Source organism: Cyanistes caeruleus, chromosome 15, assembly GCF_971803275.1.
Source record: "Cyanistes caeruleus chromosome 15, bCyaCae1.hap1.1, whole genome shotgun sequence".
NCBI lineage: Eukaryota > Metazoa > Chordata > Aves > Passeriformes > Paridae > Cyanistes > Cyanistes caeruleus.
The window spans coordinates 10,163,438-10,180,095 of record NC_141715.1 but is presented as its reverse complement, the minus strand read 5'-3'; the positions used below and the strand labels follow the sequence as shown (position 1 = coordinate 10,180,095).

General features: G+C 40.9%; 1 protein-coding gene across 8 annotated transcripts in view; it reads right to left on the bottom strand.

Moving 5' to 3' along the window:
• FSTL4 (follistatin like 4) overlaps positions 1-16,658 on the bottom strand; it is a 205,823-nt gene that overhangs the window by 133,837 nt on the left and 55,328 nt on the right. For all 8 annotated transcript variants that reach the window (XM_086851541.1, XM_086851545.1, XM_086851540.1 and 5 more), the window contains one exon: positions 4,953-5,201. In XM_086851541.1, coding sequence (XP_086707667.1) covers positions 4,953-5,201 — 249 coding nt within the window. The remainder of the gene's footprint in view (positions 1-4,952; positions 5,202-16,658) is intronic.

The window sequence follows — 16,658 nt, the reverse complement described above, 5'->3', positions numbered from 1 at the left end:
GGAAAGACAGAGTAGCTGAAAAAGGTCACAAAATCATAAGATTATGGGATGATATGGGCTGGAAGAGGCTTCCATCACAACATTTAGGTTCAGACAAGGTTGCTCAGGGTTGTTCCCAACCAGATTCTGAAAGCTCCCAGAGATGGAGACGGCACCTGGGCAGCCTGTCCCAGCACTCAACCAATCTCCAAGGGAAAGCCATCTACTTACATCAGGCTAAACATCTTGTTTCAGCTGTGCCCTTTGCTTCTCACGCTCTCTCTCCGTGAAGATCCAGGCTCCATCCTGTACTACACTGTGCATAAATGTCCTGAGAGAACACATTGTTTTGGCTCTGTCAATGTACAAACACACGTGTGCACACACACAGCAGCCCAGCACACAGGCATGCACACTTCAGAAGCCTTTATATATAAATTCATGGCATGAAATATTGTTCTAAACAACACTGTAAGCCTCAAACCAAACAGTGGGACTGTGTGTGCAATGGAAAGGAGTAAGGGAGGTGGTTTTCCACAGAGATTTCTTATGAAACTCTGTACAAAATTATGATTTATTATGGGACAAGAAATGACCTTGTATAAGGGGAGGGAGGGAGGAAATGGGACTGAAAACCAGACATGAATATGCTTTTATAGCACGCCTCTATCCTGTCTCTCTGCATAAAATTCTGTCAGATTTCATAAAATAGAGTTTTGGTACTCTATTGGACTGAATGGACAAAAAAAATACATTGAGTAATTGGCACAGGTATAGTGTGGAAAGTTCAAGACTTTGGTCAGCTAAGTTGGATTGAGTTCATGCCAGAGCACAAACTCATTATGACCACCTGCAGCACAAGCTGGCAAGAAAAAACAAGCTTTTTATAAAAAAACAATCCACCTGGATAAAGAGAGGGTGTCAGAACCACAGAAAATAATGAATGAGTTAGGGCAAGCAAAAATGTCTGCCTTCCTCTAGCAATGGCTTGGTGATGCACAGGAGCTTTGAGATTGCTGAGAAGGATGGGCAGAAGGATGGACAGAAGGAAAGAAATACTCCTAAATCTTGAAAATGGAAAAGCACAGCTCTAAACAGAATTTTTATAATGTATGCAAACTGCTAGGGAAGTGCATTGATCTGATGTTTCTGGAGGAAAGAAGGTAAGGGAAGAAAAATTATTGAACTGTGTCTGCACAGCTTTCACTGGCCAAAAATAATGAGAGAAAAGTGAGGGAAGAGACAGAGTGGGTATAGACAGGCAAAAGGAAAGAAAAATGAATAGAAGTGGAAAAAAGGGGATTACTGCTATGAAAAAGCAAAGCATAGTCCAAAATACCGTATTAAAATGATATAACCTCATTATCCAAGGCATTTATTCAAATAAGAACATTTTCAGGCCAAGTGCTCATTCTGGACATCCGTGGGACAATTGTCATTATGAGCAGAGCTATTTTTCCAGTCTTCATGAGTACTTGGGAGAGTTTTTGGGGAAGAAAAACTTCTTTCCTCACCAGTTTGGCACACAGTAAAAGCACTTTTATATTTATGTATTTTCTTGCCCAGTAAAAGTCACTAACACCCCAACCAAATGACTGCAGAAGCTCACAAAACAGTGAAAACACAGAAAATGGAAAAACCCTGCCACATGGTAGAAAAGTCCTAAATAGAACATTTTCCTGTGGGAAAACCAAACTGTATTTCACACCAGGAAAGACAACCAAATCAAGGAGACTGTGAACGCCTATGAGTGGGATTGACATTTCCCCTGAGATCTCTGGGTTTAAGACTTCTGCTTCACAGTATTTCTCTTGTGACTTCAAACTCCCAAGTGAAGTTTCCCACCTATTAATCATTTGCTTTATCAGCTGAGGAAAAGGGACTGCATTTACAGTTTTGTGTATGGGGAACTGTGCTGCAACAGAGGCTGCAGGACAAAGCTTGTGGAGATCACTCCTGCTGAGGTCTCTTGTTGCTTCATTCACATTTCCACAAGCTTTTTCAATGTTTTGGACCTTCAGGATTTCAAAGAGCCATTTTATTCTAGGCTGGGCCAAGGAGAAATCAGTCACTTTCCCAGGAAAAAGTTATCTTCTGCTCTTCCTAATTCTATTGCTGGTACAGAATGCAGATTTAGGCTACTGATGTAGCTGAGGTAGCCCAAATGGAGCAATGCTTCTACTCACACAGGAGTATCTGCTATACACTAGTATTTACAAAGCACTTCACATCTGATAAATATGCTAAAAGATAAAAAAAAATCCTTTCCTAAAATAAACAAAAGAAAACAAATCTCTGCCGTTTGCTTTATTATCAGTTTACTGTGGATAGACCTAGCTCAGCCAAAGTAGAATCAGGGTATTTGATCTTCGTCTTACCTTAAGCACATCCAGTTTATCACTGATAACTGGGCAAACTGGCATAGCACACACAAACATCCAGTCTGCAGTGACCCTCAGCTCTACACAGGAATTTAAGTCTTAACTGAACAAGTAAACAGGGACAAAAAAACCCATGAAGCTGCCCACTCATTTGTTTGACTGTACCAAATAATTAAATTATCTACTTGATCAAAAGCAAATAGAAAACATGTGCTTAGTGCTAGATGTACAACTGAACAACCTGGCCTAGCAGAAGGTGTACCTGACCACAGCAATGGGGTTAGAACAGGAGGCTCATTAAAGTCACTTTCAACCCAAACCATTTTGGGGTTCTGTGATTTTGTACCTCAAAGGTTTTTCCCCGAAGTCTTACATTCCATGTTACACTTATAATGGTGCTTAAAAACCTGTATCTTAATTGCTGACTGAAAATTTGGATTTAAAAGAAACCACTATCATTCTTGATTTAGAAATAGGAGACTAAAATACCAATAAACAGAAGCAGAGCAATACACAGAAGGTTACTCAGGAACTGCATGGCAGAAAAATGGGCTGAAGCCATGTATTTTTATGGAGTCCCACTCTGTGGGATTATTCCCCACTTAAGATAAACTTTTTCTGTATGTTATCTCTGCAGACAGAGGTGTGAAGTACATTTTTATTTATTCATGTGAGACCAGAAGTGAGCTTGTTTCTTTCTTCCCTTCCATAAAGCTGTTATTCTGCTGAAAAGCAGATTAAAGCAGTGCTCCCTGGCAAGAGTTCGAGGGTTACTTCAAACTGGGACACAAAACTCCTACTTTGTGACATCATCTCATGGTGTGTTCAGGGAAGTATTCAAGCGTGACATTGTATCATTAGGCATAATACAGCCACTGCAGGGGCTGATTACTGCAATAAAAACTCATTTTCTTTAACACTCTGTGCAATAAGGAGCGAATAAAAACCCAGGTCAGACACACTGTCATAAAAAGACAGGTGATGTCAAGAATGAAAAAACTCAAGGACTGTTTTTGGTAGTCAGGGGAAAAAAATTCCCTGAATTGAGTGGGGGGGTTCCTAAGTATCTCTGAGATTAAGACATTCCCTTTCTTTGCAAGGTTTCTCACCCTGCAGAGCCCCCCTGCATCTTACTCAAGAGTGGACACTGTTTCCAGCCTGTTCCATACCCTGATCTGACTTGATACCCAGGAGCCAGGAGCACAGCAGTTGGAGCAAAGCAGAAGTGTCCTTTTTAGATGTTCCTTTTTAATGTGACAAGCAAAAAAATCCCTCTTTGCCTTGATATGCTCATGTACTTGAAATATGCCTTTGGGTGACCCCTTTCCATGATTGAATTCCTACAAGGTCTATTGATCCTAATTACCTGCTTTGATAAATTTAGAAGTTGCCTGTGACAAGCTAACCCAGGGTTTTCACCTAATCAATGCTCTGACAAGCTGTGTTGTCCTCTCCACAGCCAGATCTTCAAAACAAATGAAACTCTGTAATGCACTGTGAAGCAGTGCCTACACAACGCTGGAAAAAATTCGGTCACAAAAAGACACAAGATCTTCTTCAAGACACAAGAATGGTACTGCTTTTCTATCTCCAAAGGGTATCACAAAGTCTTATTAATTAAAACTCTTCAAATGGCCTCCTGTTTCTTAAATAGTCTCTTCTAGCATCATTGTTAGCAAAGAAGAACTCACGATGGATAGCTCTGTATACAGCCAATCTCCTTGGGGCTTAAGTGACCTGGATATAAAGGAATTATTTTCATATTTGATCACGTAAATGTCACTGGATATACTTGCAACAACCTACTCAAATCTTCCTGTGGGTGTATAGAGTCATATTTGACAATGAGCTTTCAAGATAAACTCTAGTGAGGCCCTTTATGAGACCCCTCATTAGAGTTACAACTTCTTCCATTCCCTGACATTTTATCACATGGATCCTGCTCCTGCAGTTTCCCTTGATGACAGGATGGTACATGGCATACAAAATATTAATGGGAAAGACACGGGATTGGCTTTGGTGCAAAGATGATCATGAAATTTGCTATTGAACCAGTAAAAGAGCTCCAAATATATGCATCCCACTGGTAACCAGAACTGTCTTTAAAGTTATTTAAAGTCTGTCTCACTCCTTATTTTATTTAAACAGCTCCTTTCCTTTGCCTGTGTAATTTGCCTTACCAGGTTTTCATTTCTCCATGTTGCAGCATGTTTGTTTATACCATCTACTTTTTCTTAACATCTTTGTCTTGTTCAAAGCCTTTTCAAATGAATTGGATTGTAAGAAGTTATTACACTGGCAGCTAAAGTACTGAGCAGCACAACTGCAGTGCACACAATACATACAGTGATGTTAATTATTTACCAGTTCCCAGTATGATTACATTTTGCATGGTGATAGCACTCAGGGGCTTAATAGCTGCATAAAACATTGTGTATGTTCTCTGCTGTCCTGGAATAAATCATCCCTGAAAAATTTAGCTCTTAGAAATAAAACACAGCATTCAGCCATTTACCAGGATTATGACAAGTAATGAAAACTCTACAGAAACACTTATTTTCAATAAATAATGGGCATTCAACAAAGCCCTACCTTTGAAGAAACAGTCCTTGCTGTGGATAATGTAGATTTTCTTCCTCTGCAGACACGAAGCTTGATGCAACTGACAGTGATTTTCATAGAACCTGCCATCAGATCCACAGACAGGCATGTAGCTGGATTTGCAGTCCTCGACACACCTGCACTCGGGCTGGTTTGTGTCCCTGTTCAGCACACACTTGCTGCCCCGGCCGCAGTACTTCTTCTCACAGGAGGCGTGCGGGCTGTCCTGCCTGTAGGGCACTGGGAAGAGCAGAAAATGCCACTGTAAGCCACACTGGCCTCAACAGACCTCACAAGGCTGCTACAGCAGCACAGCCCTGACAGGAGCAACAAGGATTCTGGGGGCAAAACGTGCTGCCCTTTGAACAGCAGCATCTTGAAGAAGGTGCTCGGACCTGCACTGCCAGAGCTCCGGCTCTCCCTTAGCACAACACTGAGCGTGTGCTCAAAGTGCTTCATTGGAAAGTCATGGATGCATGACCCTTTGTTCTTTTAGCTCTTGATGAAAGCAGAGCCTGGAATAAACCCAGTGAGAGCATTTCAGTGCCCACACTTTGACCATGAGTTACATTCAGAAAGCAATTCCTACACTACTCCAGCCACAAAAGTCAGCAAAGTGCCCTAAGTGTCAGCACTCAGCTCCTGCTCATGTTTAGAGTTGAACTCTCACCCTGGGAGCCAGAAGTTCCCACCCAGAAGCAGAATATCCTCCAGGCTAAAATTCACACAGGATTCAAGGAAAGATCAGATAAACAACTGCTGAGAGCTTTTGAAAAAATAACCCCCAAGAAAGACTCTTACTGAAAGGAATGTTATTGAAGGGAATGATAAGGGAAAGCGTTAGTCATTGTAAAAACCATCAATATGTATTCCTACATTGAGTAATGGCATACAGTGAAAAGTATCTATTACTTTTAAGAATTCACTGGATATGATATACTGAATATTACTGTGCTGTTTGATAATTTTAAAAGGGTAAGGAAGCTGCCCTTGTGCTGTAACATTTTCTGCTTATGAAGTTTCCTCACTTCAAGGCTTACAGAGAACATTACTATAATTCATGCAGGACAGGGCACTTCCAAACAAGCCACTACTCAGCAATAATTAGCATTACACTCAACGAAGAGAGTTTTAGGAAATTAGATTATTCTATACTAATTGGAGTTCACCAAGTTGAGCATTACAAAGGGGAATTGCAAAAGGCATAATTATACCAGGCATAAGCCTTTCCTTGTGCAAAAACACACTGCCTGCCTTGCACAGACTTCCAACAGCCAGAGACTCAGTCTGGACCAGCAAGGTTGTTTGGAAGCAAATCCCTTTTCTATACATTTACCACATGCAGGTTTAGCTCTTGGAAAGGTTTTGGTGTGTGACAGCTCTCAGAGGATGTTCAAGTGCAAGCATGACTCCAGATGTGCTGCAGCACCCAGTGGAACACATCCTACAGCAACTGGAGTGCCACAACGTCTTCTAAGGTGCACCCAGGGCTTTTTCCTTCAAAGATTTTTCCAGCAGCCAAACAGTTCAGCATAGGAGCACAGACCAGATCTCATCCATAGCCCCTTATCACATGTGAAAGAGATGTGTGAAGCATCAGTACCAGCTACTTCAGTCCCATTTTACCATGTTAAATTCCCTGCTAACATCAATACAGCCCCTGCCTACCCAGCATTTCATGCCAATACAAAATGTCCCAGTGTTGAAGTTCCATTGCATCTACTTGTGGTCAAGGGGTTAAAAGGATGTGCACAGAGACAAGCAAGAGTTTCTAACAAATACCCAATTTTCCTAGTCCCCATTATGCCTTTGTTTTTATCACTGTAAATCTGAAAGAAGTCTGTTATTTGAGGATTAACTATTTGACTCAATAACTCATTAAAATTCCTACAACTTGGCAAGCGAAGAAATATTGACTTTTCCTGACTTGTAATAAACTAGAAGGTCAAAGCATCTCTGAGCAGTGCAAAAAGTACAGACCCTGGAAGGAGCATCTGACTATTCCTTACTTCCTTTACTAATTGCTCCAGAATTTTTGCAAATTATCCTCAGAAATGCAAATTTTGTGACCTCAGGGAGACGTCACTGTAAAGGTCATATTATTTATCAGTGCCTGCTGTAAATCAGAGCAGCCCAAAGGATGAGGACTTGAAGAAGCTCTGGTCCAGCATCTTCTTCCTCTCAGTGGCAGGACCTGCATTTGTAGAGGCACTTACCTTTTCCATCACAATGTGCCTCAAAAGACATGTTTTGGAAACAGTTGTTGATATTGAAGTTATTTAAAAATCAAGATTCAGGAGCTATTATTATCTATATAAATGTAATTCAGGTACAACTACAGCGAAGATCTTTGTGGGCTGCCTTGATTACTAAAAATTGATCTCTCAGAGCTTGCTCCAGCCAAGGACTGTGTAATGCATCCTGCTGAAGGTTACTGCTGCCTCTTCACTCTCACTGCTCTGATTTATAGCACCAGGTCACATCTGAGCAGGTGACAGCTGCACCCTGCTCTGACAGCAGCAAAAGCCCTCTAAAGAGCGTCAAGTATTTTTGGTATTTTAATTTCCAGTATAAAATTTGCATAACTGAAGACAAACATTTTTATTAGGATGGGGTTTTTAAGCTTTTTAATGCTAAAGATTTGTTAAAGAACTAGCTTATAAAAAAAAAAAAAAAATACTTAATTGTGCCTCCATCTATCGCAGTTACTATGGAAAAACCCCAGAAACCGTGGCTATACTTATGCCTTATTCATTTTGTTCAGAGTTTAATTTACTCTGTGATCCCAGATGGACAATTCCTGGTCAAACAGCTTAGTTTGGTAAGGGGATAAGAAAGATATCCTGCAAGGTGCCAGAAAGGAAATATTCAAGTATTTGGGAATCCCAACGTGCTTCTTCTACTCCAAGTCCTCTGAAATCTGTGTGTCTGCAAGCAGAGTGCTAACATCTTTGCCAGAACCTCGTAATGTTGACAGCAGCTCTTTAATTCAATTATTATTTGCACAGTCCTTTGAAGAACTAAAGCTCCCCACAAGCTCACTCAGCTGTACCAACAGACCCTCTGTCCAGCAAGGCCAGCAAGAGGGTGTGAAACAAACAGCAGTGTAAATGGAGAGGAAAGGAAGTGTTTGTACAAGCACTGCTGTCTTTATCCAAGTAACTAATTCATCTGGAGCAGCACCATGAACCATGGAAAGGGACTTACCTTGATGGCTTCAAGGTGCATCCCCCAGGCAGGACACTGGTGTGCAGCTCACAGGCATGAAACATGCACTGCTTTTGTGAGAACTATCAAGAGTGACTCAATTCCTCACTCTTACAAGGATTATTAAAAATAGAAATGGGAAAGGTAATCAAGCGAAACTACCAATTAAATGCACAAAGTATTAATGAGCCCCACTGTACTGCATGGAAAAGGTATAATTTATTTCATTTATTAGATGAAAGAAAGTAATTTATATAGGTTAAAAGTTTATCATCTTACAAAACAAGCCACTCTTCAATACTAATTAATTATACTCAACATGACTAGAGTCTGAGGTGCTACACTGTACTGAGGCCAGAAGGATGGGCAGAGGAAGCCCAGTCTCATACACCCATAAACACACCTGACTTCTCAAATTAGTTCCTGGTTGCCCCTGAGAAATTTGGGATTCCAGTGGAAAACTGACGAGAGCTTGGTGCAGGCAGAAAATGATTGAGTTCAGGAATTTCATAAGGCTGGTTAAGAGGCTGCCTGCATCTCAAAGCAAGACTTTAATGAGGAAATTAAGATGGTCCCACCACATTGGAGAATGCACATCTTCTAACTGGGCATTAATTCTTAATTATGGCACCTCATCTACCTTTTGCACACCACTAAATGCCTTACAGATCAGACTAAGGTACACATGTTTTTTTTCCCTTTTGCTCCCAAATACAATCCTATTCCTTACTTCCTCAAAACTCCCAAAGGAAGGTTGGGTTCAGGACAAGTTCTGGTTTCACTCAGGACCAACCAGACAAACCCACTGCAGAAAGCAAACCGAAAAAATAAACAGCTCTATCATTATCACTGCTCATAAAAAGAGGCTTATATACAGCAGAAATGTAAATTATTACATTTTTATGTAAAATGCAAGTTTGCCCTCAAGTAACAGTGAGCACCAGCAGGCAGCTGGGTATCCAGGTTTATTGCTGAAGGAAGAAGTTTAGACATTACATTAGAGCTAGGGCTTAAACTAGAAACTTTAATAATATATGACTGAAACTGGAAGCTTCTATACTGTCATTCCAGGGCAATGCTGCACCTTGCAAATGTATTAAAATGAAAATAAAATAAAACCCTCTATGACAGTGATACACACAGATGTATAGTTGAAGCCTGCATTTACATACATCCATTCACACACAGATTATACACAACCACACACTTCCCATGCACTTCCTTTGCCACAACTCATTTTTGCTGATGACACAATGCCAGATGCTGCAGCACAGCTTCCTAAACCTTCTTACCCAGCACATCTCAAGTAGATTTTTGAGTAACTCCTGGTCAGGAGCAACCAAAGTTGAGGCACATACTGAGCCAATATTGGGTTATGATCAGCAAGCAAATGTGTACTGCATATGTCACTACTGCCACAATCCAGTAAGAAAGGAAACAAAGCAGGGAATTTCATAACAGTCTGCTCTAATAGTTTCTGGGTTTTTCCTTGTATATCTGACATGAGAGGCAGAGAAGCCACGATAAATCACCTGGGCAAGGCAACAGCAATTTCTTTGTCTCTGTTACTAGCCCACAACCAGCTGGACAAGAGACAGCACAATGTTAGCAGAAGATTAATGTATTTCCTGCATTGGTCAGAAGGATTAACTACTTGGGCCCAGGCTGGACCCTGATTGGAGCAACCTGGTCTAGTGGAAGGTATACCCAGCCACAGCACAGCAGCTGGAAAAAGATGAGCTTTTGAGTCCGTTCTGACCCACACCATTTCATTATTCTGTGATTTAATTCAATGTTTCCTTGGGCACTCATATTTCCAGTGCTGTGAGAAACCCAGCCAAGCATAGTAGCAACATGCATATGCACATGAACATGCACACACATGTATTTTACTTGATTGTGGTTCAGTTATCTCAGTATTCCAAAGCCAAAAAAAAGGCTCAAAATTTCAGTCTCAGATCTGGGGGAAATAGATCACATTAATATTTTGTTCCTTTGACAAAACTCCATATCAGAAGAATACATTCTTCTGAAGGAAGGCAACAAAATTCCTATGGGTCTCCGCTCAAAATCAGTCTTGCTGCCTTTAATCTAGAACATGAATTTTGTATCTGTCCTGTTTCTTCACTCCTACTATCAGGACAAGCCTGGCTTCCCTTTCTTGTTTTCAGTGGGATTTTATCCTTTGTATTATGTATCATTCTGCTATTCCTTCAATGAAATTCTCATGGCAGAGATTAGGGAGAGGTTACAACCCAGTAATAAAATAACTGTAGATGACTTTCCTGTTTTCATGTCAACTTCTCCAACTCCATTACCAGTGCAGCTCCTGGAGGGAAGCTGAACAGCTGGGATCTTTCCTGGCTCTTATGCATTAAATCTGACCACAGATGTTGCTTTTGGCTTGCTCCCTGCTCCCCTCTTTCCCTGGACACACAATCCAAGGCTTTTCCCTCACAAGATGCTCAACCTCTCCTGTCTCCTCCAGCATCACCATGAACCCAGAGACCTTTGCACAGCTGCCCCCAAAGCTCCTTGGAACCAGGCAGAAATCTCTCACTTCCACCTATTTGTCAACATCTAATTCTAAAATTTTCAAAATTTTACCTTCACTGGGACCATTTCTACTCAGAGGAGGGTGAAATTGATAAATCAAATGCCATGGGGCATGCTGCAGTGGCAGGCAATATGCTTGGCCATCACTTACAACACCTATGTAAGAATATCTTCCAGTATTACCAATGGTCCAAAACTAAAAGACACCCTGTTCCTGTCTAAGGAGCATTCTTCAGTCTCACAGAAGTATCTTGTTTTTCTATTTTTTGACTCATTACTTTGCAATAAGGCCATTCATCAGAAAATAAATCAATTTCACTGTATGCCTATTTTCCCCTTATATATGCATAAATACAGTGTTATTTCAGATTTGAAAGAAAGATCTTTCCAGTTTCCTGTTTATTTTCGCATTCAGACATCAGTTTATAGAGCTCATTGAGGCCAAAGAACATAAGTAGAAAGACATTTCATCATTGTGGAAACAAAAAAAAGCATGTTATTATGTTTATTTATTTTTAATTGGAAGAGGAATAGGTAAGCTGTTATAATTAATACCCATTCTGTTTCCTTATTACATTATTCTTGAATTCAGCTCTATGTAAATTTTAAATCATCTGACTTGCACCAAACTGTTCAAATACTGCAGCAGGATTCATCGTGACAGGTTAGAATTCTCCATTAGTATCACCACAGTGTCAGCACTTCCAGAAGCATTTCCTTTTCTTTAAGAGGTACCTGTCACACACTTCAACCTTACATGAATGTCATGTCAAATGAACTCATGTCCTTGATAAACATCTTTAAAGCTTTGGTTAAACACAACCCAAAGATGTCTAAGAGGTAGAAATAACGGATTAGATTAGAAAATTATGGAGGTCAGCAGAGAGTACAAGCTAAGTATACAGTAATTAAATCACAGGATCACAGAGTGGTTTGGGTTGGAACAGACCTTAAAGTTCATCTCATTCTAACCTCCTGCCATGGCCAGGGACATCTACTAGGTGAGATTGTGTCAAGCCCCATCCAACCTGGCCTTGAACACTTCCAAGGACAAGGCAGACACAGCTTCTGTGGGCAACCTTTGCCAGGGCCTCCGCAGACTTCACAGGGAAGATTTTTTTTCCTAATATCTAATCTGAATCTGCCCTCCTTGCTTGATCCCCTCCCTGGAGATAAGGAAGACCATGCATGCTATGAAGGGTGAAAAAATCTTTAGGATGACAATGTCAAAGAACATTCATGACAATGAACAAAGAACAAATGCAGCTTGGTCTATTGAGAAAATGAATCTATGGAGTCTTACTGTCCCTTCTCCTGCCCCTTTGTCCCAAGCAGATTAATTTACAAAGGCAAAAGCTTCCAGATGGAATCTTCCAATTTTTGCATCTTTGCACAACTTGCAACACTTCTGTCATTTACTACTACACATCAATGAAGGCAGACAGCTCTGTGTGAAAATTAGGGACTGGATTCATTTTGTGAGGCTTCTTCTGAGAACTGATGCTTTCCTGTAAAAGTTGACATTGCTGGAAATAAAATGGGAAAAAATATTAAAGCTATTAAATTCTAATAGAACTTGTATTAGTGCAGGTGTTTTGTGTTTGGGTGTTTTTTTCTCCTGGGTAAAGCTACACTTGTATTTGACTCATGGATGCTTTTCTTGATTGAGGAGAGGCACTAGCAACAGGATCAGTGCCCCTCCTGCAGATCACCTAAACGAGCATAAACCTCCAGCTTGAAAGGCTGCAGTGTCTTTTCACATTTTTTTCCTCAAGACATTTAATTTTTATAAACAGATGCCTTAGAGCCTCATAGATTATGAATGCAGGAGTGCTACCAAACAGCACAAATGTGAAGCAGGAGCCAAACAGGTCCATTATGGGGAAAATTACAATCACACAAATACTGAAGAAAGACGTGTTAGATCTGCATTGGGATACAGAAGAAAGGATATCTTATAAAATAGTTTTCCTAGAATCATAGAACAGTTTGGGTTGAAAGGGACCTTAAAGATCTTGTTACAATCCTCCTGCTGTGGGCAGGGACACCTTCCACCAGACCAGGTTGCTCCAAGTCCCATCCAACCTGTCTTTGAACAATTCCAGGGACATGCAAGGCAGACATGTGAGGCACATTGCTGGCAGCATGTGCAGGACTGCATCCCACCTTTAAAAATTAGTAAGAACAGGATGCATCTTTCAAATGTCCTCTACATACATTATGTAGTGCTCATCTGTTAAGGTTCATAAAAATAAAGCACATTTAAATGATAGCAAATCCAAACAAACCAAACATCTTCCAATGGGACAATCATGAAGACAAACGTACATATTGCACTGAGACTGCAGATAGCCCTGAAATTAACCCAGTTCTGCTCAAAGGTGGCATCTGCTCAGCAGCTCAAAGGTTGTACTCAGATCACTGCACAAGCCATGGAGCAAAAGCTGCACTCAGGTGTGTGCATGGCCAGGCAGAGCAAGTTGCTTTTAATTGCAATGTTACCAACATATATAAAAAATACAAACATCCCCCCCAAATTCCAGATATGCCCCAGCAGCTTGCCTTGCTCTAGCATAAGGGACCGCAGTGCCCCAAGCTTTAATTCAGTGCTGCTCAGTGAGAATGAACAAGAAATGCTCCAGGAGCTTGAAAACAGACTGAAACATCTCCACAGCCCAACAGCAATCAATAACAATTTGCAATCCCCTTTCCCATTCTCTGTTATCCTTAATGAACTCCTGTTCCCAGACTAAGAAAGAAGGAGAAACACTATTTTTAAAGCAACTGCATGCAGGTCTACTGCTAATTTTGTAATTCTCCACTTGGATTAATTTTCTATTTTTGTCTAAGTCAGGACACCTGTTTTTTGTGGACACACCGTTTTGTTTAACTCCATCTGAAGCCAATGTTAACACATGGAAACTTTAATTCATATAAAACAAAGCCCTTGAATCTGTCAGCAAGTGCCTGTCGGGCCTAACAACTATTATTAACACCCAGACTTTTGAGGCTCTCTCCTGGGGCCCATTTCTCACCCTCTCCCTGAGGATTTCACTTTTGTATCAATAATGGAAATGACTCTGACTGTGATTAAAGATTTGTATCCTCTGAATATCACATTTCAAGATCTCTTCCTGCTCCCAAGGTAACTAACCCCAGTACTTTTCCCTGTGCTCTTCCACAAAGGAGGACAGCAGAATTAATGCAATTTCTCCTGCATTATAAACCTTTTATTCTCTCTGTATTTGTGCTGAAGGAAGCATTTTAAAGTGCATTTACCTGATGGAAGTTATCGGCTACTGAAACTACTGAAAGGATAACACTGTAAGCTGAAAAAAACCTACTAAAAAGCTATTTTGAAAGTGAAAAGCCTTTAAACTTCATATAATGCTAAAACTGGCTCTGAAGGTACCAGAGCAGAAATGGAGCATTAGCACCAAAATGCAAAGATTAGCTGCTTTTCCATTTTATTCTGAGGAGTAGAATATATCACTGATTTCTCAAGCTGAGACTCACAATCTAAAAAGAAAAATTCAGAAGAGATAAAAAATAGACAAAAATCCATAACTAATTAACAGTTTCTGCAATGTCTGTATTTTTGTTTCAGGTAGTTTTAATTTAATCAGAATTTTCTTAATTTGTAAGGTTGGGCATCTGGTTTGGGAAATTGCCCAGGATTGGATAATTTCAATGAGCTTTTTCCCTTCTGTGGCATCAGTGCTGGTCCACAGCCATGCAAAGAGTCCATCCAGGATTTATCCTGCTGCCAAACAAAGACAGCAGCCTGCATTCAGGGTGTGGGAGCCCTCCTCAGTCACCCACACCAGGAAAGTGTGGGGAGAGCTAGATCTGAAAGGGTGGATATAAAAATAAGAGTACATGTTATTCACTCCCATCCCTTTGAAAGTGTTCTGTACATGGAATAAAAACAAGCAACAACAGATAAAATCAACTGAACACTGCTTCCCTTAGAAGGCAGCAAATGAAAACAAGAGGGTCACATTTAATAGCAGAAGAGGAAAAGCTTGAGATAGAAAGGTGGAATAAACAGCAATCATCAGTCATCAACATCAAAGTGTACTGGGCAAAGGAAGCATTATGGGGCTTTTTATTCTTTAAAGAAAGAACAGAACAAAAGGCATTTTGGTGCAGGCCATGTTGTGGGGCTGATCCACATGGATACGGCACAACTGCACCAAGAGAGGAGTAGAAGGTGAGCACAGACACCTGGGACCTTAAAGCAGTGCTTAAATCTGAACATGGGTGATATGAATGCCATGAAAGCCCCAGAAAACCAGTGGCAGCAGTTTAAAGCAGAGACATGAGGTGCCCAGCATGAGCCAAGAACAGGTAGACACCATATTTTGAATAGGAGACTGGAGTTGGTATTTTCTACCACCTTATACTTCAAGCTCATTCCCTGATGCCTTAGAAAAAGGAAGTAAATCTCATTGTAAATGACATGAGCATGACAGGGATGACTGGAAATGCCTGGGGGAAAAAAAAGTTCACTTCCAAAAACATTTGCTTTAGAGACAAAAATTTTGTTTGATCCCCTCCAGCCTGGCTCTTCCCATCACACCACGACTTGGAAAGGACTGACAGTCCCCACCCGTGTCTGGGAAGTGGATCCCTGTGTGTGGCTCCATTGGATCCAAGGCAGCACAAAATTGTGTTGACCCATTCATAACAGAACATCACATTCAGCAGCCAAAATCCAGCTGGCATTTTGTGCTCACAGTAAATAGGATTACTGGCAGCAATGAAACCTGAAGTCCTCTGCTGAACAACACACTGGGGATGGCAGCTGCTTTCCAGTCTTGAACTGCAAATACCACCTTGCCAAAGCTTTCTGTACTAATGGGGCCTATTTTCTCAATAGGAAAGGAAAAGGGAGGAGAGAACTCAATTTTTATGCTTCCAAGTCTCCTATTGATATGCATGTGTTCAACTGCTCCTGTTCCCATTAACACCCAGCATGGGAGATTAAAACAACTTCAGAGCTCCTACAGCTGAGGTTGTCACTCAGATAGACCTCATGTTTAAATAAAAAAAAAAAGTATTTGAACATTTTCTGCCCTAAATAACATAGCACAGCTTTGACTTTAAAACCTGCATTTTTCAATGGAAATATTTGTCTCTACCTAAAGGACAAACCAGACCTGCCAAGTATTCATGTTCATAATCCTCACTGACACCATTGGGAGCTGCATTGGCAGAGCAGGTCCCCACAGGGATCCTGGAGGGTGATTTACTGACTCCAGCACGACCTGCAGGCACTAAATGGCTGCCTCCAGGTTACTCAGGTGGAAGAACACGCAGAGTGCCCATTTGCAGGGCGGATCCAGGAGGATAACAGGTCTGAGACTGTCAATAAATAAAAAAAAACTCTGGGGTCTCACAGTGAAATGGAGTGAATGACCAGCTGGCAAGGAGGGGAGAAGGGAAGAAAAAAGAAAATGAGAAACAATTCCTGCCATCACATGGCAACGCAAATTTCTCTCTGTGTGGTGCCAAGAATGATCCTAAACTGCAATCAAATTTCCCAGTGTTCACACTTTAAAGTCCTATTTGCCTCAACAATACCCACTTTAGTGGCTAAAACATATAAAACAATTAAAAATTACAGCATCCCTCTCCATGTAAATGTCCCTCCATTAGAAAGAGGTCTCGGATTCTCAGGAATAGATTTTAGTGGTGGGAACACCCATTTTTCTTGGACTCTTTTTATGTGAAAATCCAATGCATGTCCCTGATCAGTAAGGCACAAACTGGGACAGGGGCCAAGTGTTCCCAGGCTGGCACAGCAACTTTGTGGGCTTGAATTCCCTTATAAGACCAGAGCTACTGGGCTTCAAAAGCTGTCCAAAACTTCCTCCCACTGGATTTGTTACACACATTTGTGCTGGCAATTCCAATTGATTTTATACTGAA